General features: G+C 51.7%; 11 protein-coding genes across 11 annotated transcripts; 4 read left to right on the top strand and 7 right to left on the bottom strand.

The window, feature by feature from the left end:
* Positions 1 to 316: 316 nt before the first annotated feature.
* PMZ80_005090 (uncharacterized protein) lies at positions 317 to 2287 on the bottom strand (the record flags this gene model as incomplete). Its single annotated transcript, XM_064873511.1, has 6 exons — positions 317 to 480; positions 549 to 895; positions 917 to 1190; positions 1252 to 1818; positions 1881 to 2096; positions 2173 to 2287. The coding sequence occupies 6 exons, from the start codon at positions 2285 to 2287 to the stop codon at positions 317 to 319; spliced, it is 1683 nt and encodes a 560-aa protein (XP_064730615.1).
* An 816-nt stretch (positions 2288 to 3103) lies between these two features.
* On the top strand, positions 3104 to 6898 carry PMZ80_005091 (uncharacterized protein; the record flags this gene model as incomplete). Its single annotated transcript, XM_064873512.1, has 14 exons — positions 3104 to 3143; positions 3205 to 3395; positions 3447 to 3615; positions 3673 to 3870; positions 3923 to 4250; positions 4314 to 4528; positions 4583 to 4808; positions 4863 to 5100; positions 5157 to 5539; positions 5591 to 5699; positions 5753 to 6202; positions 6254 to 6621; positions 6679 to 6804; positions 6853 to 6898. The coding sequence occupies 14 exons, from the start codon at positions 3104 to 3106 to the stop codon at positions 6896 to 6898; spliced, it is 3087 nt and encodes a 1028-aa protein (XP_064730616.1).
* Positions 6899 to 7370: 472 nt separating this feature from the next.
* PMZ80_005092 (uncharacterized protein) lies at positions 7371 to 8951 on the bottom strand (the record flags this gene model as incomplete). Its single annotated transcript, XM_064873513.1, has 2 exons — positions 7371 to 8477; positions 8586 to 8951. The coding sequence occupies 2 exons, from the start codon at positions 8949 to 8951 to the stop codon at positions 7371 to 7373; spliced, it is 1473 nt and encodes a 490-aa protein (XP_064730617.1).
* A 1120-nt stretch (positions 8952 to 10071) lies between these two features.
* PMZ80_005093 (uncharacterized protein) lies at positions 10072 to 11053 on the bottom strand (the record flags this gene model as incomplete). Its single annotated transcript, XM_064873514.1, has 3 exons — positions 10072 to 10465; positions 10542 to 10708; positions 10775 to 11053. The coding sequence occupies 3 exons, from the start codon at positions 11051 to 11053 to the stop codon at positions 10072 to 10074; spliced, it is 840 nt and encodes a 279-aa protein (XP_064730618.1).
* A 1135-nt stretch (positions 11054 to 12188) lies between these two features.
* Positions 12189 to 12934, bottom strand: KGD2_1 (2-oxoglutarate dehydrogenase complex E2 component; the record flags this gene model as incomplete). The annotated part of the gene is made up of 2 exons (XM_064873515.1): positions 12189 to 12488; positions 12533 to 12934. The coding sequence occupies 2 exons, from the start codon at positions 12932 to 12934 to the stop codon at positions 12189 to 12191; spliced, it is 702 nt and encodes a 233-aa protein (XP_064730619.1).
* A 1-nt stretch (position 12935) lies between these two features.
* KGD2_2 (2-oxoglutarate dehydrogenase complex E2 component) lies at positions 12936 to 13683 on the bottom strand (the record flags this gene model as incomplete). Its single annotated transcript, XM_064873516.1, is given in 2 exon segments — positions 12936 to 13611; positions 13628 to 13683. The coding sequence occupies 2 exon segments, from the start codon at positions 13681 to 13683 to the stop codon at positions 12936 to 12938; spliced, it is 732 nt and encodes a 243-aa protein (XP_064730620.1).
* Positions 13684 to 14322: 639 nt separating this feature from the next.
* On the top strand, positions 14323 to 14759 carry PMZ80_005096 (uncharacterized protein; the record flags this gene model as incomplete). Its single annotated transcript, XM_064873517.1, has 3 exons — positions 14323 to 14360; positions 14414 to 14546; positions 14607 to 14759. 3 exons carry the CDS (start codon positions 14323 to 14325, stop codon positions 14757 to 14759), a joined length of 324 nt encoding a protein of 107 aa, XP_064730621.1.
* Positions 14760 to 15669: 910 nt separating this feature from the next.
* On the bottom strand, positions 15670 to 16248 carry HTA1 (histone H2A; the record flags this gene model as incomplete). The annotated part of the gene is made up of 3 exons (XM_064873518.1): positions 15670 to 15725; positions 15778 to 16070; positions 16196 to 16248. The coding sequence occupies 3 exons, from the start codon at positions 16246 to 16248 to the stop codon at positions 15670 to 15672; spliced, it is 402 nt and encodes a 133-aa protein (XP_064730622.1).
* Positions 16249 to 16915: 667 nt separating this feature from the next.
* Positions 16916 to 17458, top strand: HTB1 (histone H2B; the record flags this gene model as incomplete). Its single annotated transcript, XM_064873519.1, has 3 exons — positions 16916 to 17090; positions 17158 to 17229; positions 17283 to 17458. The coding sequence occupies 3 exons, from the start codon at positions 16916 to 16918 to the stop codon at positions 17456 to 17458; spliced, it is 423 nt and encodes a 140-aa protein (XP_064730623.1).
* A 1600-nt stretch (positions 17459 to 19058) lies between these two features.
* Positions 19059 to 20534, bottom strand: ATG4 (Cysteine protease atg4; the record flags this gene model as incomplete). Its single annotated transcript, XM_064873520.1, has 1 exon — positions 19059 to 20534. One exon carries the CDS (start codon positions 20532 to 20534, stop codon positions 19059 to 19061), a length of 1476 nt encoding a protein of 491 aa, XP_064730624.1.
* Positions 20535 to 21276: 742 nt separating this feature from the next.
* On the top strand, positions 21277 to 23788 carry SQS1 (squalene synthetase-like protein; the record flags this gene model as incomplete). Its single annotated transcript, XM_064873521.1, has 2 exons — positions 21277 to 21385; positions 21438 to 23788. 2 exons carry the CDS (start codon positions 21277 to 21279, stop codon positions 23786 to 23788), a joined length of 2460 nt encoding a protein of 819 aa, XP_064730625.1.
* Between the last annotated feature and the right edge of the window lie 112 nt (positions 23789 to 23900).

Raw genomic sequence — 23900 nt, forward strand, 5'->3', positions numbered from 1 at the left:
CATGCAAATGAAGGTGGGGTAGAGCACAGTACTCAAGCTCGCACACAATGACATTTCGCACTCTCGCAAATCCATTCCTAGAACATGTCACTGATCTTGATTCATCCATACTTGAGTGAGTATAGTGGGCCCACGCACCACAGTACTAAATATGGTCGCGTCAGGGACTTAAGGTACGAAGTATACGGCGCCAAGCTGAGATGTGAAAATGAGTCTTGCTCCCTTTACATATACTAAGCAGTAAAGATCGCTAACCGCCTGAAGGCCTCCGCACACCGCTGGAAATATTGCAACTCGTGCGCGATACTCGGTCATCTTAATACATGACTGAATCGCTGGTCATGCCCTTCTCTTTCGTTGTTGAATATCCCGGCTCAGAGTTCGTCTCGGTTCCGATTGTCGCAACCTCGCCATCAATCAGGTTGCTAGTTGAGTAATCGTATGGGAAGACCCAGTGCAAGGCTAAAGAAGCCACAACCGCTATAGGAAAAGTTAGCCAAAAGTAGTCGTTCCTGCGTGAAAAGTGGTCTACACGATGCAATACTCACAAATTGTAAGCCCCAGCAAGAAGCTCAAGCTGAACACGCGTTGAGCGCCTGCTCCCAGCTTTACAGACTTGTCAACTGAAGCAACAAAGCCTGGCATGCTGGGAACGACGGCCACAACCCATGCAGCGACTGTCCGCCAGTTGGTACCCCAACGGTACCAGTATACCGACTTGGAAGATCCCTCGTACAGATCTGGAATGTGGAACGTCCTCTTCTGGATGACCCAATAGTGCACGCATAGGAGGCCGATCATGGGGCCAAGAAAGATTGCGTATGCCGAAAGTACGGAAAGGAATCTGTTGTCGAAAAGGTATTTGTCAGCGAATGTGGTCTTGACGGAGGTATAACTGGAAGACTCAGAGACTTACGTTGATCCTGATGCAAGCTGTTGCCAAGGGTTCGGAAGCACACTCAGCGCAGCTAGGATGTATGCACCTCGACGAAGGTTGATGTACTTGGGGAAAACACTTGCGACATCTAGCCCACCAGCGAGGACATTTCCGACGACGTTAATCGAGAGTTGTGAGAGGATGAACACGATGCCTAGGAAGAATGTTGCAGCTCGTCCACGTGAGCCATTCTGGTCTTGGATAGCCGTGAACAACATGGTAGGGTCCCACAGAGCTGTACCGTGGCCATATTCTGTTCTCAAGTCAGCTTCCGAAAGACAGATACAACCTCTTTCCGGTGGACAAGTACGAACCTTCTTGCGTTGTTGCCGTAACTATGACCCCGATGACAGACACAACACAGCTTGTCCCCATGAAGGAGCCCGCCTGAGACCATGTTACTTGCCCAGGGCGTTTGGCAAACCGAGTAAAGTCGTTCTGGTTGAGTATACCGGAAGCAATACTGCCAATGACAGACATCATGCCAGCAACCATGGACCAGCCGAGCTCACTTGAACCAATGGTCGACTTGGCATCGAAGACAGCGCCACTGCCTTTGCTGGTGCCGACAGCCCAACCCAAGAGGACGAAGAGGGTGACGCAAACCACTGCTGAGGCACCGTGGAAATACAGACGAAGCTGCTGCGGCCTGAACCAGATGAAAATGCAGCAGAGGACGTTGAAGATAACGTAACCCATGAACTGCGCTGTGGTGATGCCGATGTTCTCGGGTAGAGTATTAGGGATTCGATCATCGATGTCCAGCCAGATGGAGCGCAGGCAGACGTATATCATTTTTCCACCAATGACAGCTTGCACGCCATACCACACAATGGATGTGAGTATGCGATTGAGGACCGGAAAGTACGCCCCGTACATACCTATCGTTGTGTCAGTCAGTTCCTGCATCTATGCCTCCTTGTTGGGCAGATTTCACACGTACCCCAAACACTGCGCGACACGATGGGGAAACCAAGATGGCTCTGTGCGCCCGAAACACTGTTCAACACAGCAAAGCTTGTTGCAAAAGCATTACCGATGATGATGGTGATAATCGCTTGCCAGAAGGTCATGCCTGTGGCAATCAAAGCAGAACCGGTCTGGTATGTGCTCATGTTCAAATTGATACAGAACCAGAGCTCGATGAACTGGAGTGTGCCTGTATATGACCCCTTAGCCAAGTTCATACGCATCTTCATCGATGCCATATTCCAAACGCTGATGACTCGACTTACCCCATGTTTGACGCTCAGGTGGAACAGGACGGATGTCCTCGTTTGACCACCGATCCGCTGTGTCTCCCTCCGGTAGCTCAATCGCCCGAAGCGCTTTCCTAAGCACGAGCACCATGTTGACAGCTGAGACAGTTTTGAGCAAAGTGAGCAGTGTTTGGGTCAGGTGGAGGAGTGAAGGTGAATTCGCGATGAAGCTCTCGATTTATGCAATCAAGAGGCATGATACCAACGAGTTCCAGGCCTGAACCTGCATGAAGGTGGCGCGCCACATGGTTGCTGGTAACTCTATCTCTCGCTAACCTCCATATCAGAGAAGCGGAGCTAGGCATGGTCATGAGACGGCTGTTCCGCTACTCTGGAATCTGCAGCCCATCTCGCAGAAGTGAAGCTCGATGCAAGAGATAAGCCTTCTCGAAAATGTTATCATGCTTGGCGGCTCTTACCCCATGGAGCTGTCGCCGGCTCGGCATATGGATAGGAAGCCCTCACCGACGTGCATGCGCTAAAAGATGATAAAGGCAAGGATGATAACGCTAATTCCGATAAGCCGATAAGGGACCCCACCAGTCTTTCCGGCCACCTGGTGCTCTCCCTCTCTGACCCAGTAACCTCGGGTGATTTAGCTACGTTAGAAGAGCCGAAATCGCATGCTGAACCCCGAGCGCACATCAGAGCGCTGAGCCAACGACCGTGACAGTATGCTTATTCCGCATCCATCAATGGAATTGGCCGCACAGTCCGGTCCACCCCTGAGACGGCCGGCTTGTTGTGCCATGTTCAAATGTCGGCCGGGCAGAGTGTTACATAACGGAAGAACAATGATAGAAGCCCGCCAGCGAGTGCTTTATTAGATGGTCATTGTCAATTATCCCTGGCGTCTCTACCACGAGTGACATTTCCCTGCCAGGTTCCTCTAACAGATAACTTCAGTATGGCTATAGACAAGGTGTATCGAATTGGTGTTGATGTTGGTATGTACACTGGGCCTTTGGCCGCCAAAAGGGGTAAAAGCAACGGCTGATCAAGACTCAGGTGGCACCAACACTGATTGCGTGGTGCTTCATCCCGGAGAAGCAGATGAGCCGCACAGAGGCATTCGAAGTGCCTTGAAGACCGCTACGACAGCGAACGTCACAGATGGCATCATCACAGCGATCAAAGGTGCCATTGCACAGTCAGGAATTAACCGGAGCAGCGTAGCTGCTGTGATGATAGGGACGACGGTATGGTGCCCTCGCCACCACTGCGGTTTCGGCAATCACTGACATCCCTAGCACTTTATCAACGCTGTCGTCCAAGCCGATGAAACGAACTTGAGGAAAGTGGCAGTGCTGCGAATATGCGGACCTTATTCCAAAGAGAACACTGCTTTCCTAGACTTCCCACCCTTATTGTCGCGACTCATGAATGGACATGTTGCCTATCTTGACGGCGGCCTCGAATGTGAGTTGATGTCTCCTTTTCGAATTGCTTCAACATTGACTAATGGCTCCTCTTTAGTTGACACCAGAGAGATCATGCCCATCAACGAGGCACAGATCCGGAGTGAGTGTCAAAAGATCAAGGACAAAGGGATCAACGACATTGCGATCGTGGGTATCTTTTCTCCGCTTGACACCGAGGGCAAGCAAGAAGCAACGGTTCGACGAATTGTACTCGAAGAGATCCCAGGAGCAGATGTTGTGCTGTCCAGTGAGGGTAAGTGACTGGACTCAAAAGTCGAGAGGGCAATGATCTGACAGGTGCAAAGTCGGCCAGCTCGGTTTCCTCGAACGGGAGAATGCAACAATCCTCAACACGTCCATACTAAAATTCGCTCGAAAGACAGTCCGTGGATTCAAAGCAGCGATGCGATCTCTCGACCTGTCTTGCCCCTTATTTCTGACTCAAAATGACGGAACCATAATCGACGCGGCATCTGCTGAAAAGTGCCCGATCAAGACATTTTCGAGTGGGCCAACAAATTCTATGACAGGCGCAGCATATCTGTCAGGTCTAGACACGACACGAGGCAAGATGCCAGATGCTCAGGTCATCGTTGCGGACATCGGTGGGACTACCACAGACGTTTGTGCATTGTAAGTACTACCCCTCTGCTACGGATGGTTTCATAGCCCGGAAAGTCTAACAAGCTGGTGAAGGTTACCATCGGGATTCCCACGTCAAGCAGGAACTTGGGTTGAAATCGGTGGTGTAAGAAGCTCGTTCCCAATGCCAGAGGTACAGTCGGTAGCACTTGGAGGCGGGACGAAAATTGAAGAAAATAATGGGAACGTCATTGTTGGACCTGAGTCAGTGGGCCACAGGCTGACAAGTGAAGGTCTGGTTTTCGGAGGACAAACCATGACTACTACGGGTGAGTCGCTTGTCCACGAGTCTTGGCCCATTTGCTGATCGATTTAATCTGCAGACATTGTTGTGGCCGCTGGACACGCAAATATTGGTGAAACCTCTCGTGTGGCGCACATTACGCCGGAGACAGTCTCGAAGGCAAAGGCAAAGATGAAGAAGATCCTCGAAGATGCGGTCGATGGCATGAAACTAAGTGCTGATGATGCTGTTGTGATTCTGGTCGGGGGTGGAAGCATTGTCAACATGGGCGACCTTGAAGGAGTCCGAGAGATCATTCGACCACCGTGAGTCCGCGAGCTCTTCTACCATCGCGCATTTGAGCTTAACACTATCTACAGGTTCCACGACTGTGCGAACGCTGTAGGCGCAGCAATCGCCAGAGTCTCGGCACAAATCGATACCATCAAGGTCCTTGAAGGCCTAGATGAGTCCGAAGTCGTCGAACAACTTTGCAAAGATGTAAAGCAACGCGTGATCGACTCTGGCGCTGATGCATCAAGAATCTACGTCACTAATATTGATGTTATGCCATTGCAGTATGTGCAAATGCGGGCTGCACGCATTATGGTCAGCGTGGTGAGTATCCCATTCATGGCATCGGTGAAAGGGGTTATACTGATTAACCCTCACAGGCTGGACCGCTGAGCAAGCAGGCTCTTGTAGGGGGCTTCGATTCGGACGTCTCGGAGGTCATCCCAGACGAACTGCAGAAGCCGAAGACACAGACGGCGAACGCCGAGAAGGACCCCAAAGATTTCATCGTGAGCCCTTCAGCACTGGTTGATATACGCGAGTATCGACCAGAGGTCGATGAGAAAGGGACTTGGTGGGTCTCTGAGGTCGACTGCGAGTTCTTGGCAACCGGTTGCAGTATCCTTGCTTGTGGTGGAGGTGGCCCAGGCTACATGTGTTATATGGCGGCGAGAGCGGCAATACAAGCGGGCCACAGGCTGCCCATCGTCGATATCGAAACTTTGCCTGAAGACGAACACATCATGGGCAGCATCTCATACGGGTGAGGATAATAAATAGGACGTGGGTGTAGGCCTGGACTGACGAACAACAGAGCACCATCGGTGACCCTCGAGCGAATCCCTAGCGGAACGGAAGCAGGTGATGCGACTGACGCCCTCTTGATGTCGTATCCCGGCCTCAAGATGGCAGCCCAGGCAGCGGTATGAAAGCATTAGACACGAGAGACGTCGATATCGATACTGACTATGCACAGATCGAGATCGGAGGCATGAACGGAATCCGGCCACTTCTCACCGGCATCAAGTACAACGTGCCCACAATCGATGGAGATTTCATGGGCCGTGCCTATCCCAGGATATACATCCTGACACCTTACCGTGAGTACTTACCACTCCCAAGGCATCTACCAGATGACCTAACCTTTGCGACATCAGTATACGGCATGAGCGGTACACCCTGCGCCCAAAGTGACGGCATGGGCAACGTCGTCACTGTAAACAAGTGCTCCGACTTCCGCAAGCTCGAGAAAATCCATCGCAAGGCTGGCCACGAGCTCGGTCTGTTCAGTCAGATGGTCCTCCCCCCAATCAGTGTGAAAGACGCGAAACGCGTCGGTACATTGGGTACAACGTCACTGGCTTGGTATATTGGTCGGGCTGTTTACCTTGCTCGGCAGGAGAAGACCAGCATCATGAAAGCAATCGTACGAACCATCTGCTTTTCTACCCCGAATCCGACTAACATGCCCTTCTAGGTCGAAGCCAACCCCTCCGGCCGCGTCCTCTACACAGGCAAAATCGTATCCGTCCAGCGAGAAGTATCATCCGGCGGCTACACCGAAGGCGAAGTCCGCCTGAAGCCAATCGGTGCAGACGAGCAAGAATACGGCGACTCAGACGCCCTCACCAAGGAGACCCGCGAGATGCGCCTACCCTTCCAGAACGAGTATCTCCACGCCGAGCTCATTGACCCTGCGAAACCAAAGGGGGAGAGAGGTGAGATCATCTGCACAGTTCCCGATCTGATTTCCCTGGTTGGTACGGATGGGTATGCGCTGGGTACGCAGGATCTTAGGTATGGTGTGCGTGTTAGTGTGGTGGCGTTTGTTGCGCATCCGCATTGGTAAGATAATTAGATTACATATCCTTGTGGTGGCAGGAGTACTAATCAGGCATACAGGTACACGGAGCAGGGAATCAGGATTGGCGGACCGAAGGAGTTTGGATACACTGATTTGGACTTCAAGCCGTTGGGTACGCCGTATTATGAGCCGAAGTTGGTGACGAAGGAGTTCCGGCCGTCGTCGTAAGCTGGCGAGGAATATGCAAGTGGGAGTTTCACCGACGTTCATAGGGGTCCTGGAGGTGGCTTTGAGCGGAATGGCGAGACGGCCTTGTAGTTAGTTTGACACCTTCTCCGAGTAGAATTCTTAGCAATTGATCGCTTGTGGTTTGATTCTATGCAGACTTCGCTCGTGCTAGAGGTTGATGCTTGAGCGAAAAGGGGTAATACTTCTGCCTTAGGCACCAACGTGGCGATCAAGGCGGTCAAGCACTGCGTTCAACATGCTTTTCGATGTGTTACATACCGCAGCTAGCGGACCGTACACCATGAGCCCAAGGCCAGCTTGCCTTTTTTCCCGCACCGCTTAGCTGGTCACGACGCAGTTCATTTACTTCTCATGCTCCCATCGCATCCGTCGCCGGCAGTAGAGCTCGGCCATACTACTGAGAGGGAAATCAGGAATTTGGTGCGTATCCAAACATCATATTGACTAAGCATAATGCAATTGCGATCTTAGTTTTCCGAGATCAGACCAAACCTACTACCTTGAGACACTGAAACGCACCGCAAAGGTCTCACCTCGACTCTCAGATCTTATGCGACGGCGCCATCCCCAAAGCCTCGACAATCTCCTCCGCCACCCTCTCACCACTCCTCAAAGCCCCTTCCATATACCCCTTCCAGACCACCGCTGTCTCCGTCCCCGCAAAATGAATATTCCCAACCGGCTCCCTCAATGCCCCTCCGACACGCCCCAGAACCCCCGGCGGCAACGAAACACAAGGACATCCACGTCCCGAGAACTCATCTTCATTCCAATCATGTCCGATCGAAGTGATGAACTCCTCCTTGACGATATCAGCTGCGTCAAAGACCTGTCCGATCTGTTCGAGCACGGCTTGCTCTCGTTCCTTTCGACCCAAAGCTTGCCAAGCACGACCGGAGGTACCACAGGGGAAAGTCGTCAATACCCAGGTGTTATCTGCGGGAATGGACGTGTCTCGCATTATCGTGGCGGGGCCGGTGAAGGATTGGACTAGGCCGCAGTAGCCTCGCTTTTGCCAGAAGGGTGTTCTGAATATGAGCATGAGTTTTGTATAGGAGTTGTAGTTAAATGATTTGGCGAGGATGTTTTTGGGATCGGGTAGTTGAGGCTGGAAGGCTATTGATGTAAGCATCGAGTAGGGGACGGCTGATATCAGTTTCTTGGCTCGGTATGTTGTGGCCGCTGGGGGATCACTTCCGGAGGCCGTTGCCGTCGCAGAGGTAGATACAGACACGCCATCGCTGGTTTGCTGTACCGATGTCACTCGAGTCTTGAGCTTGATTGCGCACTTATCGGTGGGCAGTAGCGACGCCAGCCCCGTTGACAGGTACTGTGTACCTTGCCGAATGCGGAGGTATTGCCCACCGTGTTCTTGGTCAGAACGCATTCGCAGCAATCCACCTCCAGATCTGCAGTAGCTGAGGAAGTACAGAGCGGAGACATCTGTAGCTTCCTGTCCGAGCATTGCGCGTGTCCACATGTTCGCGGTCCTCAGAGCAGCTTCATTGGTTGTGTGTTTTCGACAGTAGTCGGCGAAAGTCATGTTGTCCCGTTCTGGATGCTGTGTGTTGTTAATATCGAGTGTTTGGCAGTCCAACTCTGTTTGGTCGCGTATATGAGCAGCTTGGGCACGACTCTCTTCGTCAAACTACGATCTTAGATTAGCTTCGTTGGACGATCATCATCATCCAGCTTTTGGCTCTCAGCGATGAGTGCCCACAAATCGAGATCTCGGTCAGTTAAGGCAAGGACTTACTGGAGGGATCTCTCCGTATGGAAAGGTCTTTCGCGTTCCATCAATATCCTGTAGAACAACACTTCCAGACGTGTTCTGCTCTATCAGATCTGCTCCAACCTCCCGAGCAAGTCTATACGTACGTTCTTGGTTGGATGCGTTGATCCATGCCGCTCCGAGGTCAATCTTGCTGACAATGCCAGGAGGAGCTTTGCTATATGTCTTTCCTCCGATGCGGTCTCGCGCTTCAAGCAGAAGGCATGACAATCCACGTCTTGACAGCTCCCGTGCGGCAGATAGCCCGCTCAGCCCTGCACCAACCACAATCACATCAGCTGACAGGCTTTCGGCGTTGTCAAGGCGGGTGGCATTGGAAGTCTTAGACATTTTGTTCTGCCTGCCGTGAGGCGAGCCTCGATGATGTTCTTGCGTCAGGCGGGTCTCCTAACTTCAAAAGCGAAACGGTATGTCGGAGTGCTTCTTCATACGTCTCATTGATTGGAGGCTGGACTGAAAGGCATTAGGAAGTCATGGTCGGAGCGCCTTGCCGATTCCTGCTGTTTTCTGCCTCAGCAGTAGACACGTGGAACATGCTACATGCGATCACGCGATCTCACAGCATCTAGACAAATCACTTTGGTGATCCCTCTTGTCATGATGGTCTTGCTCACTCAAAACGATAACAAATCAACGTTTCAAAAAGGCACAGAAGGAGGGATGATCGGATAACGTCGGCGTGGGCTTCCACATTTGGATATTCAGCTCTCGGTTCAGTGATCTTCCGCCAAGGAAAGTGCTCGATGCTCCTTCATCCCTGAGCCGGGGGAGTGCCCGCTGATATCCGCAACAGCTCTTCTACTTCTTTCCCTCCGCTGTAACCGTCTGGTGTACAAGTCAAGCGTAGTACCGTGATTGATGTATTAATCTACAGCCTGGGAGGATATTCTAGGTGAGACTTACGCATCAGCGCTGTTCGAGCGCAGTGAGTCGGCAGGCGGGTTGCTAAATAATTGGCGTAGTCCGGATTCGATTCACCGTAATCTTAGAGACCAGCTGTGCACATCTAGGCATGCCTAGCTTGCCCTAGAGCACCTCTAGTACTTACACTTTAGGCCTGAAGCGCCTAACGAGGACTACGCCAATTATTTAGCAAACCGCCTGTCGGGTATAAACTTAGCTCTCGAAGCCCGGAGAAGACCGTAACCATGCTTCTGGTATTCACCTATCAACAGCTATCATTCGACTACCTCGTCGAGTTTATCGGCACTTAATGCATCGACGCTATTGGGAAGTTTACGATTGCTATCCTGTAGTGAAGCTCAAAGTATTAGTATCCGATTGTAAGGCAGGTGCATAGAGCGAAAGACCAGGAGGTACTTCTAAGGTTCAGAGGAGTTTGTACGGAGAACAGCGGCTACTCGCTCGAAGAGAGAAAGACATCACTCTATATACCTAGCAAAAATGATTGTGATGCCCAGGCATTACACAACCCTATCACCGCCCAGCTTCACAAACGAGACGCCTTATCGTTCTTATCCTTCACACCAAGCTGCACATCAAAATACTCGACTATCCCCCTAAGACTAGCCTCCTTGCACCACCGCTCATACGGAACATCCAGGTTACACCTCAACGCAAAGCCATGCTCAACACCGGAGAACAACTGTAGATGATACGGCTTCTTAGCCTCACGCAGCATATCGACGGCCTTATTCCTCGCCTCCGTGCTGAAAGTGTGATCTGTCTCTGCACAACTCAGAAATAGCGGCCGCTGCAGATTAGCGAAGTGATGTTCCTTCAGGAATGCTGGGTGTGCAAAGGCGCCCACGTCACATGGAGGTGGACCACCGGATGATGGTGATGTTAAGGAATTGCAGACGTAGGGCGCGCCGAAGCAGTATCTAGGAACATGTTAAGTCAGTCTGAAATACCCTCTTTGCAACAGAAAGGAGAAAAAACATGAAGCCACCCACTTACCCGACACAAGCATACTTAGTATCAGCCTCCCCATACTTCTCCTTCACAGCTTCAACCCACCCCGGCACAGCCGAGTCTGCAAACTTCGTCTTCTCTGCCAACCACGCCTCGAAATTAAAGTCTGCCTTCGGCTGCTTTGGGCCGTCTCTGTACAGATATATCGGATCCTGACAACATAACATCAGCACCATTTCAATTCAATCGAAAGTCGACTCAGAGCGATCGGTCCTCACCCCCTGAAAATAGTCAATCCCGACCACCAAATAGCCCGCATCAGCCATCTCATCCATGATCAGCAAGCCGTTGGTGAAGAAGCCGAAGACATCAGGGTAGTATATGATGACACAGCCATTGGCGTTTTCCGCTGTAGGCCGGGCAACGTATGTCTCTAGGTCTTTGATGTGTTCGAATGTGCCTCGGGGCTTTCCGCTGTGGATGTGGCCTTTTAGACAGCATGAACCTGAGGGCAGTGCCATCCATTCTGGTTCTTGGGGCTGGGAACCGAGACCCATTGTATTGTTTTGGTTTATGATTGCTTGTCGCTGGCGGGCTGGTTGAATCTGGGATGTATGAGATAGCAGCTAGACTACTTTGACGACCGTGAGTATCGGCGTAGATCTATGACCTTCCAGGCAGGAAGGAGGGCATATGAGCTTGCTTGGGTGGAGGTCGAGACAGGTGAATGATATTGCGAATTGGAGTAGTGCTTGTGTAAATCTGGGGTACTATTCTCCACCTCCGCATGCTTTGACAAATAGTATCACAAGCGAAAATATACACTTTACTTTGGAAAGGGAATCGAGACATATATGTCAAAGGGTCTGGCTGTACTCAGCACAGAGACTTGTAGCCGCAGTATGTTGGTCCAGAGTTATAGGGTTTAGGCAAGTTAGCTTTCTGGGCGCTACCTGGTCTAGTGGGTCCTCTTATTAGGGTTACTCCTCCAGTGCCGGTGGTCATCTCGGGGGTCATGCTTCACCTAAAAGGCTAAGTTGCGCAAGTTGTATAGCCCCGGGGGCTGAAGGCATGGTGGCTACAAGCCTAAGTGGATGGCTTTAGCGGTGTCGCATAGCCCGGACATCGCCGCTATTTGTCTTGCGCGAGGCAGGGGCGCCCCTAGACTAAAAGTGATGAAAGCTCGGCGATGGCCGCGCAACATCTAGCACTCACTATGCGGTACCTCGAAGAGAAGCAGCGTCCTTGCTGACCTTTCATGCTGTTCCAGATAATGCATACTTGCGATTGATCACGGGTGAGTATGTGGTATGCTAAGTAGCAAGTGTTGTGTAGTATCAATAGGGAGGGTAGTGTTATGTGGAGGTGAGAAGTTGGGAGGTGGCGTTTGTGGTTCCGAATAAATTTATTCGAGGACGGAATCCATCGACCATGATGCGATCAGAAAGTACGATCAACCGAATTACATATGCCACAAGCAAGTGCGATCCCATATTGAAATACAAGTCGTACTGTCACTGCACTCTTAACGAACGGTCAATCACAAAGCAAAAGCAAAAGGGATACGCACGGTAAGCACAAGGACAAACACAAGCAGTAAAATGGCAGGCTTTTAAGACTACCACAACTCCATCGCCCCATCACATCATAACAATACACACCCTCAGCTCAGCACTACCCTGTGCTATCCATCTACACCAACAACATACTCGCCGGATCCTCCATATACTTCTTCAACAATACCAAGAACGTCACCGCTTCCCTTCCATCCAAGATTCTGTGATCATACGTCAAAGCAAGATACATCATCGGTCTACTCTCGATCTTGCCGTTGATGGTCACCGGTCGTTCCTTAATAGCGTGTAGACCGAGCACAGCCGTCTGAGGCAGGTTGATGATCGGTGTGCCCATCATAGAGCCGAAGACACCGCCGTTGGAGATGGTGAAGCTGCCGCCTGCCATGTCCTCGATGGAGAGTTTGCCGTCCCGTGCCTGTGGATGTTAGCAGTGTTCGGTCAAAGGAATTGCAGTCTTACCTTCTTGCCCAGCTCGGCAATACCCGACTCGATTTCGACCATGTTCATGCTCTCGGCGTTTCGTAGTACGGGGGTGACGAGACCCTTTGGTGTGGAGACGGCAACGCTGATGTCAACGTAGTCTCTGTAGACGATGGTGTCACCACCGTTTGGACCTTCGATGGAAGCGTTCACCACCGGGAGGTCTTTCATGGCAAGGACGGATGCCTTGGCAAATGCACTCATGAAACCGAGCTTGACGCCGTGTTGCTTGAGGACATCGTCCTTGTGTCGTTTCCTCAGCTCCATGATTGCTGTCATGTCGACTTCGTTGAATGTAGTCAGGGATGCGGCAGTATTCTGTGATTGCTTCAGGCGTTCGGCGATTCTCAGTCGCATACGGTTCATTTTCACCTGCGGCATGTCAGTCAACGTCCTCTTCCTCGTAGGCTGTACTCACTCTGTGTTCCGCTCTGCTGCCCTTGCCAAATGGCGACGGCGCAGCAGCTCCAGTATCTTTAGACTCCTTCTTCGGTTCTTGTTTGGGTTCCGGTTTCGACTCCTTCTTAGGTTCTGGCTTAGATTCCTTCTTCGGCTCAGGCTCAGGCTCCCTCGGTGGTGGAGGTGGAGGCGTCTCCTTCATCTCTTGCTTGTCCTCGGGCTTCTTCTCTGCCTTGTCGGCGCCACCCTCCTTAGGCTCCTCCTTTTGGCCTTCAGGCTGTGAAGACGTCTCTTGCGATCCGCTAGCAGGAGATTTCGGTTCCTGTTTAGCCTTTGCCTCACCACCACCCTCTGCGCCAGCATCAAGCTTAGCCAAGTCCTGTCCCACCGTGACCGTATCTCCTTCTCCAACTAGAAACTCGGTAATAACACCAGCAGCGGGCGCATTGACAGCGACATCGATCTTGTCCGTCTCGATAGAAGCGATCTCCTCGTCCTGTTCTACATGGTCGCCAACCTGCTTGCTGAAGGAGCTCAGTGTACCTTCTGAGATGGACTCTGCCATTGTAGGTACCTTGACAATGGTCTCCTCATAGCGGGCGGTCGATGTACTGAATAGCTTGAGCTGTGGAATAGACGTGTACCGTGGGAGGGATTGGCTGATGCATGGTTTACATGTTTTCGTCGAGGACCGGACAATGCTGTATGCTCGGATCGTGGCAGGAGAACATCGTGCTGGTATAGCCAGGCGCGAAGCCAGAGCTGGGACTCTTCTCACTCTCAAGCTCGCCATACGTGGAAATGCGGAGGGTGTAGATGCGATCTGGGTATGTTCAAAGCCTGATGAGCTTTGGTCAGTGGTGCAGAACAGCCAATCTAATGGCTGCCCAAGTTACAAGGAGAGGTAAGTACGAAAATCGGACGCGCAACAAAAACAAAGTCGCTGCCCTTTCTTTGGCGCAAGTGAGGTAGGTATGAATAAGTGAGCGATTAACTCAAGTCAAGCAGATCGCAGCCGGCAACTCAACTTGAAGCTGAACACTGCATTGGCCGTCAGTAGCTCTTTTGGTGCTAGCTGCACTTTGACGTAGCCTAGGAAAGCACACCCGAGCGTGCTGGTGGCTCTCCGTAACTTGAACAGGAGCTGCAAGTCCGCATCAAACCCGCCAAGCATTTCGACTCCAGATTTCGTGACTTCCAATCGTCGCCCTCGCAATTGCAGCTGACATTGTCGGCGACAACATCACAACCACCACGATTCTGCACCTCACATCCATCGTGCGCTGTCACCCAGGGGTCGAAGCAGCTAGGAGAGCAGCATTGGAGCGACCGAGGCCGGACTGAGCGCGGCGCGCTCCCCTCCTTTCACCATGTCGACTGCCATCTCTGCTCATACCAAGGCCGTCAGGTATGGCTCTGCAATAGAAGAAGGGGAGCGAACGTGAACTGACACGGTACCAGGTCCCTCTACCGAAGATCACTGAAGCTAGCATTGGATTGGGCTGTGCAACGAAATCTTTGGCGAGGTCAAGCAGTCTACATTAGGTCTCTATTCGATGCGAACAGGACTGTATACGATCCTAGACATCAGAAGGTACGGCAGGCGAGCCAGATCTCCCGGAAAGAACGGCGAACAGCTGCTAACACACGGCAGCTCCTCTTCACAGAAACAGAGAAACTACTAGAGAAATGGAAGCACCCAGACCCATACAGACCACCATCTGCCCCAGGTGGCTCGAAATACGAGAGAAACATGCCACCGCCGGATCTCCCGCCGCCGTCGAGTGAGGATGTTAGGAGGTTATGAGGTGGCTGGCTGTGTTGAAATTGTATGGATGGTGGGAGGGGCTGTGTTTCTACGTGAGAGAATGGAAGAGCATTCAGACTTGTACATAAGAACAGAGGGAACAGAAGCATTGCCTGTCTGTTGGGAGCATACTGCCGAGTATCTCTCAATCACCGTCAACGTGCCTGGGCTGATTGACGTGGTTCGCGAGCTCTAGATATCTTGACAGCATGATGAGGGCGGCGTACAAATGGAATCCGATTTGAGACAGTCAAGTCGTGTTCGTCTCCAGGACTACGAAAGCTGGTTGCAGCCTGTACGTTCGGTGTCTCGCGACAGGTACCTGGTAAGATCGTGGTTCTGCCAGTCCTTGGTTCGCGCGGTTTCAGCGCTATCTTCGGAGCTCGATCGCCTAATTCCACCGCCTCAAAGTCATTCTTGACGCCCGTGAGATCTGGTAAACCGCATATCGCGGCCTCTCTGCTTTCACAGCGACAAGTTGATGCTATTTGATGCAATGCCACATCATGCGAGAGGACTCCTTGTCAAGTATTCGAAACTCAGTGAACGCAAGCGGAGCAGGAAGAGTATTTTTCCAGGTTGAATGTCATGCCATTGCAATGTTCGTAAGCTGGTATCACTAATGGTGCACTCTATTTCATCGCAAGATCGTCGCCTCTCGACGCGTCAAGCTCGTTGTTTCTGTGCCATATCTGTCTGGCCTGCACCTCTGCACTCATGCCTTGTTCAAAATTTCTGTAGCATCCCATATTCATGACCATGAATGCTTCTAGGCATAATGTACAACAACCCGTCAAAAATCAAATGCTGAAACCCATCTGAGCACGATGGCTCGACCCATGAACCCCATTGTGCCACGTGTAATCATAAATGAACTCCGAGAAAACCGCACCCAAAAATTGCAAAAAGTTTACAATTCTTGAGACTGGCCCTTGCCTGGCTTGGCTGTCTTCTTGGGGAGCAAGTCTGGAGAAGTTGTTAGCATTTGCTTGGTGTTTGTGGATGTGAGTGTACATACTCTGGTGAATGTTTGGCAGGACACCACCTTGAGCGATTGTGACGTGTCCCAAAAGCTTGTTCAACTCCTCATCGTTTCGGATGGCGAGCTGCAGATGTCTTGGGATGATACGGGTCTTCTTGTTGTCTCGGGCAGCGTTGCCAGCCAACTCGAGGATTTCGGCAGCCAGGTACTCAAGGACAGCTGCAAGGTAAACTGGAGCACCAGCACCGACTCGCTGAGCGTAGTTGCCCTTTCGGAGAAGTCTGTGGACACGACCGACTGGGAATGCGAGACCGGCCTTGGATGAACGACTGCGCAGATGGGTTAGCTTTGGCTCAGACTTGAGTGTGCTCAACTTGCGACGCGACTTCCATGCAAAAGACGCGTCAAAGTGACCAGATTCGGTGAAGCAATGCTTCTGGAGGACGCGACTTACGATTGGGCAGTCTTGGAGCCAGAGGCCTTGCCGCCAGATTTTCCGCCAGTCATTTTGATGGATTTGGTTGGAGTTGAAAGTTGGGAAGATTGAAAGTGGTGAGGTTTTTGGGTTGTAAAGTTGACTTTGGATTGAATGCGATTGATGGATGGATGGGAAGAGAAAAGAAGACAGGCGGCGAAGTGGTGGAAAGAAAGAGGATTATAAGTAATGGGAAAGGGCTGACGTGCGGGCAAGCAGGTGCACCTCCAGATCAACCAAACTGAAAGTCGCGTACCAATCAGAATGCAGGATCAGGATTATGATAAGTGAGGCACTTTGCCACATTTGGTCAGGCAGAAGTAATTTACAAGCGAGAACAGCCGGATACCAATATTACGCGCTCGTGGTATGATCAAAATGACTTTTCCAGCCATCTCCTGGCCTTGGCACGGTCCCATCTCTATGGTGATTTCATAAATCGACTTTTCCTGACGACTTTTTGTCAAAGAGTGCATTACAAGCGCGTTCTAAGTGGAGTCACTCACCTCAAACTGGCAGTCGCGATCAATCCATCATCCTGCCTTCCCATTCTTGTATAAGTTCCCCTCCCGCCTTTCCACTTCGCCTTTCTCTCTTCCTCTTCCATCCATCCACAATTCAACAAAACTTACCAACGCATCAAAGTCTTTGAACTCTTCACACTTTACAACCCATCTTCAATCAATTTCCACTTTCAAAATGCCTCCCAAAGCAGCTGAGAAGAAGCCCACCACTGGCGGCAAGGCCCCAGCTGGCAAGGCACCAGCCACTGAGAAGAAGGAAGCCGGCAAGAAGACTGCCGCAGCACCATCAGGCGACAAGAAGAAGCGAGGCAAGACGCGAAAGGAGACCTACTCCTCGTACATCTACAAGGGTATGCATTCTGAACGCGTTTTGCGCGACTATCAGCGATCGAGAAACATTCACTGACGCGTCTTTAGTCCTCAAGCAAGTTCACCCAGACACCGGTATCTCCAACCGCGCCATGTCCATCCTGAACTCATTCGTCAATGGTATGTCCCAATCCGAACTGATTCGCTCCAAGCAATCGCTAACATGCGCGCAGACATCTTCGAGCGTGTCGCAACTGAGGCATCCAAGCTTGCTGCCTACAACAAGAAGTCCACCATTTCATCCCGAGAGATCCAGACCTCAGTCAGACTCATCCTGCCCGGTGAGCTGGCCAAGCACGCCGTGTCGGAAGGCACAAAGGCCGTGACCAAATACTCTCAAAGCAAGTAAAGAGTCGGAACTTTGAGCATGGATTGTGGTTTCTTGGTTTGCTTTTTTCAATGGGTCATGGGTTCATGGCATACGGCTTGCGATGGGTGTTTATGGTGATAACAATTACGACTTTTACGGAATGGCGGTGGTGCTTGCTTTGCTTTGCAGTTTGGGCAAGCATGCATGATCACGCATGGATGGCGTGCAGAGCTCTTGTTTCCTCATGATCATATCAGCATGATGGATTTGTACAATGATACCAAAGAGCAGAGATACAGAAGCTGATGCTGATGCTGATGCTGATGACGCAGTTTTCCTCGCATCAAAGAGTCAGATGCATAAGATAAGATATCACAATGGAAAGCATGAAACATTGATCTCGAGTTCCAATTCGTTCTGAATTTCTCCTGCCGTATCAATTTGCTTTGCCATGACCATCAGAGCCGTGCCAGCAGCCATGAGGCATGTTCGGGGATGATTCGCTCATTGTCACTCACAACAAACGCGTCCAAACGCGCTATGTGGGCCCGCCACCGACCATGATGCTGCCGCACTGCACCTGCGATCATGCCTAAGGCAACAAGCATCAACAATTCATTGATGGCTCTGCACAGCGACGAGGTCACCGTCTCATTTATTCAGTCACGGTGTTGGCGTCCATACGTCCCGCTCCTATGATAAGCGCCCAAGCAAGAAACACAATAGCACCAGAGACCACCGCCGTCGTCGCAGGGACAATACAATACACTTGAACACTGCCTACCAACCTAGGTAATGTAGCCGACTGGCACTCAAGAAGGGAACGATACGCTCGACCCAAAGGATACCAGTAACACATCGCAGAGCCCGTCATCAGGTCCAACAGCACTCACTCATATACGGCGGATGCGGGACACGCGAGCTGAGGTGTGGTGTGGTGGCTACGTACCTAGGGCACTCGCGTGGCGAGGACTCGGTTATGCTTTGCCGCTGCCGCTGTTCCCGTCACATCTTACTGAACTGGCATGTCCACTGATGCGCTGGCTGATACGCGGATCACGGAAGGACAGAGATGGGTGTCCGTCCTGTTGGCAGTGAAGCACAGCACAGTATAGCTAGGTAGGGCAGAACGTGCTCGTAAGGGCAGGGCAGGGTATGACATGAGGAGATACGGGTAGCAGATGGGTGAATATAATGCCACGCCTTTAATGTAGTGTACTGGACTGTACTGTAGGTTGGATATTGGGCTGAGTAGCATACTGTGAGTAGGTAGATAGAGCAGCTTATTCATGCATGCCATTTCCATTGTTAATCCTGCGAGCTGAATAGGAGCATTGTCGATTGTGTCTACCTATCTACCTGCTTGCTTGCTACATCGACGCATGCTTTGAAGCAGCACGGCCTGACTAGCTCATGAAGAGGATTTTGTTCCATCCGCGTTCCTTCATCATATCGTTCCGTGCATTTATTCATTCCATCCCGAGCTTCCAAAACACCTTGCCTAAACACCAACGCCAACGCCAACGCGAACGCGCAGTACGTTCCTGCTATCTCGTTCCATAGTACCTGATGTGGCGCCAGTACCAGACCCATTCCAACCACGGTTGCTTGTTTGCTTAAATCGCTCAAAACTCCCCATTCAATCACCATCACCCCTCTCCGTCAAATCATCCCCCTCCTCATCCTCCTCATCATCAAAAGTCTCAACCTCATCAACCGCCTCCTTCCGCTCAGCCTGCTCCCCCGGCACAGGCGGCTCCCTCTCCCAGATATTCACGATCTTCTTGCCCCTGACATCATTGATTCTTCTCTTGAAGTCCTCCCAGTCGCTCTCATCCCGAATCAGAAAACCCATCAACATACTCGGGTCCATCTCCTTGATATCTAACCCGCGTAACCTGCGTGTGTGGCATGTTCCGATCTCTTCGACTGTGTATTGACCTGGATCCTCGTGGTAGGGAAGTGCGGATCTTGTCTCATGCGGATCGAGGTAGAAGAATGTGGAGTTTTGCACGCCGACGAAGTAGTGGCTGCTGCTTGGGCGGCCGCCGGCTATGCCGATGGATTGCGGGTAGGTGAGACTGCGCTTGAGGGCTTCGTGGTAAACGGGGGTTATGCGGTCTAGGCCGAGGCGGATGGGGAGGAGGATGAGTGTTGGGGAGAGGGTGGGATCTGTGGGGGATCTTGCGGCGATGCGGCGGAAGGTGTCTTCGTAGATGTCGGATGTGGATTGGGAGGTGTAGACGTGGAGACCGGGGATGGTGTGTGGTTCTGTGGTTGAGGTGTTGTATTCGTGGGAGAGGGCGGCGATGCAGGATGCTGTTGCTGAGGGGCCGAACCATTGGCCTGGGTGTTTGTTGCATGAGGCTGCGCCGTGGGAGACGAAGCGGTGGATGCTGAAGGGGGCGGTGGGGTGGTCGGCGAAGAGGGAGAGGATTTGGGACTGGGTTGTTGAGACGGAGGATTCGGGGGGTCGTTGGGAGGTTTTGAGGCGCCAGGAACGGCCGGCATGGAGGAGGAGGAGAGAGTTGGCGAGGAGGGATTGGCCGGAGCGGATCATGCAGCCCCAGCCTGTGTCGCTGGTGAAGCCTTCTTTTTCGGTGAGGTTGCGGAGGCGGACGGCGAAGGTCATGCTGGTTGAGACTGAGGGGTCTTGTGAGCGTGGTATAGGTGGGAAGTTGTTCCTGTATGTCATCCATATCCGTGACTCGAAGTCGTCTATGAAGGCGAGGGGCCAGCCACCGTCGTTTGGATCGTTGGATAGGGAGGGCAGGTTCTGACCTTCCACTCTATGGATGTCATCTGTGCTGTCTCGGGGTTTGGTGTCTTTTGGATCCTGGTCCTCTGTTACTGTTGTGGATGCTGTGGCTTCGGAAGGGTCATGGGAGTCTGCGGAGGATTCTATCTCAACCACATCTTCCCGGTCTGTTGTAGTTATGGACTGCTGTGGGGAGGATGATGTGTATTCCTTCCCCAGCAGCCATATTGATGCCCCTGAGTCTTCATCGAATCGAGGAGCTGGGTCGTAGAAATAGCGGACGAAGCGTTTGTAGTCGACGCTGTTCATTGTGTCCACCTTGAACATTGCTAGGAGTTGGTCGAACAGTGAACTCATGCGGTGTGGTTATCGACACATTATTGGGGTCTCTATGGAAACTTCGAAGGCAGGTCAGCAGGTCGAGAGAAGGCTCGAGATATGTATGATATGTAACGGGTGGCTGTGGTATGCTCAATAAGTTGGCTTCACCGACCAAACGAAGCCAGGCGTGATGTATCAAGAATCCGTTGGTTGGCGAAAAGACTAGGCCCAAGTAAGATTCTATGTGCCCCTCTTCATGTAGGTCTAAAGTACGATATAGCTATTGTTGTCGATTCTTCATTTGACTGTGCTGAGGCGATGATCAAGGCAGCCACTGAGCAATGCCAGCGCTCGTGATCAACGTCAACCGCAGGCTGCCCTCTCCAACGATAGCGATAAGAACCAGACTTTAGCTGCTCTAGGTAAAGCTCCAAGCCTCCTAAGCCTGGAGCTTAACCCTTCGCCGATTCGCTGCAGGTACGACCCACCTGTTGCGGGCTGGATGATGGCATGATTCATCCAGTGGTTTGCCATCCATGGCACTCACATCCCAGCTTCATCCACCAACCATATCTTTGTGCTCTTCCACGGGAGTCATGTATAGACATCTTTTATTGTAATATTGCAGCTCGAGGTGTCTGCATGTTTCAAGGGAGCATTGATATTGAAACGCCTTTCGCTTTTCTCTTATCCATCGTTCATTGACAGACAAGTCTATTGCTGAGCACCACCTACAGACGCCGCCCTCTGGCGAGGAACTTAAGTCCTACCTGCAGTCATGGGCGCAAAAGAGAGAGCTGGCCAGCGAGGCAAGGGCAAGAAAGCTGCTAAGGGCAGCATGAAAGGTCAGCCGAGATCGCAAAAGCAGCTTAACCAGTCAATCTCCGGTATGGCTACAACATCTACCGCCACGAGAACAAGAAACTAATGCGCCTGCAGTGCCTGACCTCACTCCCACTTCCCGAGCCAAGTCACTCCAGAGCTGGGGCAGATTTGCGCAGGCTGAGGGTCCGCATGGCTTCACCATGGGCGATGAGGCAAGACATACGGGTTCTAGAGCTGCATGGGGCTCAACGTCTTTCCGTACCCAGGGTATCTCCTTTGTCAGTGCCGGTCCACTCAAGAGAGAAGAAGATGCTTGGAACACCGTTAGTGAAGATGATTCTCCGCAGAAGCAGTCAGATGCTGAGCCGCCTGCCGAACCCCGAGACGACCAAGAGCAAGAGCTGCATACTGTAGAGAACCCTATACAGCCTCAGGCAGAGCCAGTGCTACCAACGAGTGCTGAAGAAGAGCCAACCAGAGTCACACCAGAAGTCAACGTCCCACAGCCGGCTGGCGACCAGACAGTTCATACCCTGCCCACCACCGCTCGATCATCATCCCCAACCTCGGATAGTGAAGAGGAGATAGTGTTTTCTGGAAGAGGCGGGTCCGGCAGAGAACCAAGTAGGAGACCTACACCTGTACCAGCACAGCGAAAGAAGCCAGAACCTGCTTCTGTGACAGAGGTGCCGGAAGAAGCAGATACAGTACAGGATTCCAACCCTACACCTGTGCAGCCTTCGAAACCCAGTGTTCACGAGCAGACATTCGCATCCTCCGCCCTTGGTCTTGACTCTCCCGCCGACTTCCCATCACCTACTCCTGCACGATCCAAACAGAAGAAAGGTCTCCCATTTGGGCGCAAATACGGCGAAGATGAGCTCATGCAAGACTATATCGATAACATGGCGCTGGACGACTCGGACGAAGACGAAGCAGATGATAGCGCCCCACAATCTACACGCCGAAAGCCCTTCAAGAAAACCGAAACTTTCCGCATGTTCAAAGGTGATGGCCTGGAAAATGCGAAGGTGCAGACCAACGGGAAGGACAAGACACCCTCCTCCATACCAGACCAAGCCTTCGACTGGGACTCTGATGATTTGGCCGACTTCGATGATCTGAGCACTACTGACGAGGAGGTCGAAGATGTCGGCCAAGTCATCAGGCACAGAACTCGTGTCACTGGCGCTCAATACCTTGTCATCGCAGATGGTGCCGAAGTCAGCGATGCAAAATGGATGTTGCACAGCAAGATGACCTCTCAGAGTGCCATCGAAGAAGTCAGAATCTACGAAGAGATACGGCAGCTGGACATCGAAGAAGATGAATTCGATGAGGATGATGATGACGACGATAGTGACGAAGACGAAGATCTGCAGGACTTGATCGAAAACATCGAGTCCGAGGATGACGAAAATGCTCGTATCATGAACTACACTTCTCGCATGACAGACGAGCAGATTGCTAGAGCTCTTGCTAAGCAGGAAGAGCTTGGTCTCGGTAGTGACGAGCTTATGCTCTTCGATGGAGAGGCACCAGATGAGGAGGATCCTATGGATGATGCATTCGGTGCTGGCGACGATTTTATATCATTCAATCTCGGCAAGCATACTTCGAACAGAGGTCGAACGAAACGAAACAAGAAGCAGCGCGACACCTTCCCTTCAGCGGAGGCTTTCGCAGACGCTCTCGATGAAGACCCATATGGTGCTTTCGACGTTATGGACTTTGAAAGACCAAGTCTGAAACCAAAGAAGAAGGGCCGCAAGTCTGACATTCCCTATGATCTCGATGGTCTCGATGAAGAGATCAAGGATCAGCTTGTTAATACGTGGACTAAGGATCGGGAGAAGAAAGCAGAACGAAAGCGACAGAGAGAAGAGGCCCGTCTTACTGCTAGCCTTGATGCTGCCGATGCCGGTGATCCTGCTATCATCAAGACTCGCATACGGCAATTCCTTGTGCAAGACGTTGACACACTCAAGCTGTCGCCAATGGCATCCGATGTCCGGGCGTCTGTTCACAGATTAGCAAAGGCCCTCAAACTCAACTCACACTCGGAAGGTAAAGATGGTCTCGGCATTGGACGGTATCCTGTCCTCACTAAAACTCCACGCACACCTTACTACGACATCTCCACCATCTGGGAGATTGATGCACTGATGAATACCCGCAAGTTCTTCCCGAAGAACACATATGGTCATTCGAAGAAAATGACACGGACGCCAGGATCAGCTCGGCCACGCCGGACTGGTGGTGGTGGCATCATGGCTGGTGCATCGTACAGAGACGGAGAAGAAGTAGGTGCGAGTGCCCCTGAGATCGGGTCAGACAATAAGGGTCGCGCAATGCTAGAGAAGATGGGCTGGACCTCGGGTATGGGAATCGGTGCTGTGGGCAATAAAGGAAGCATCGACCATGTCCGACACATTGTGAAGACTACCAAGGCTGGTCTGGGCTAAGGTGGTGTGGTCTTGCGACCATCTTAGTGGCCAGCGACGACCACGCAATGCAGTTATTCCAATCACGTATAATCTCTTCGCCTCACTAAACCATTACTGTGATTCTCAGGCC

This window comes from Knufia obscura (genome assembly GCF_036327395.1).
Source record: "Knufia obscura strain CCFEE 5817 isolate CBS 148926 chromosome Unknown scaffold_5, whole genome shotgun sequence".
Lineage (NCBI taxonomy): Eukaryota > Fungi > Ascomycota > Eurotiomycetes > Chaetothyriales > Trichomeriaceae > Knufia > Knufia obscura.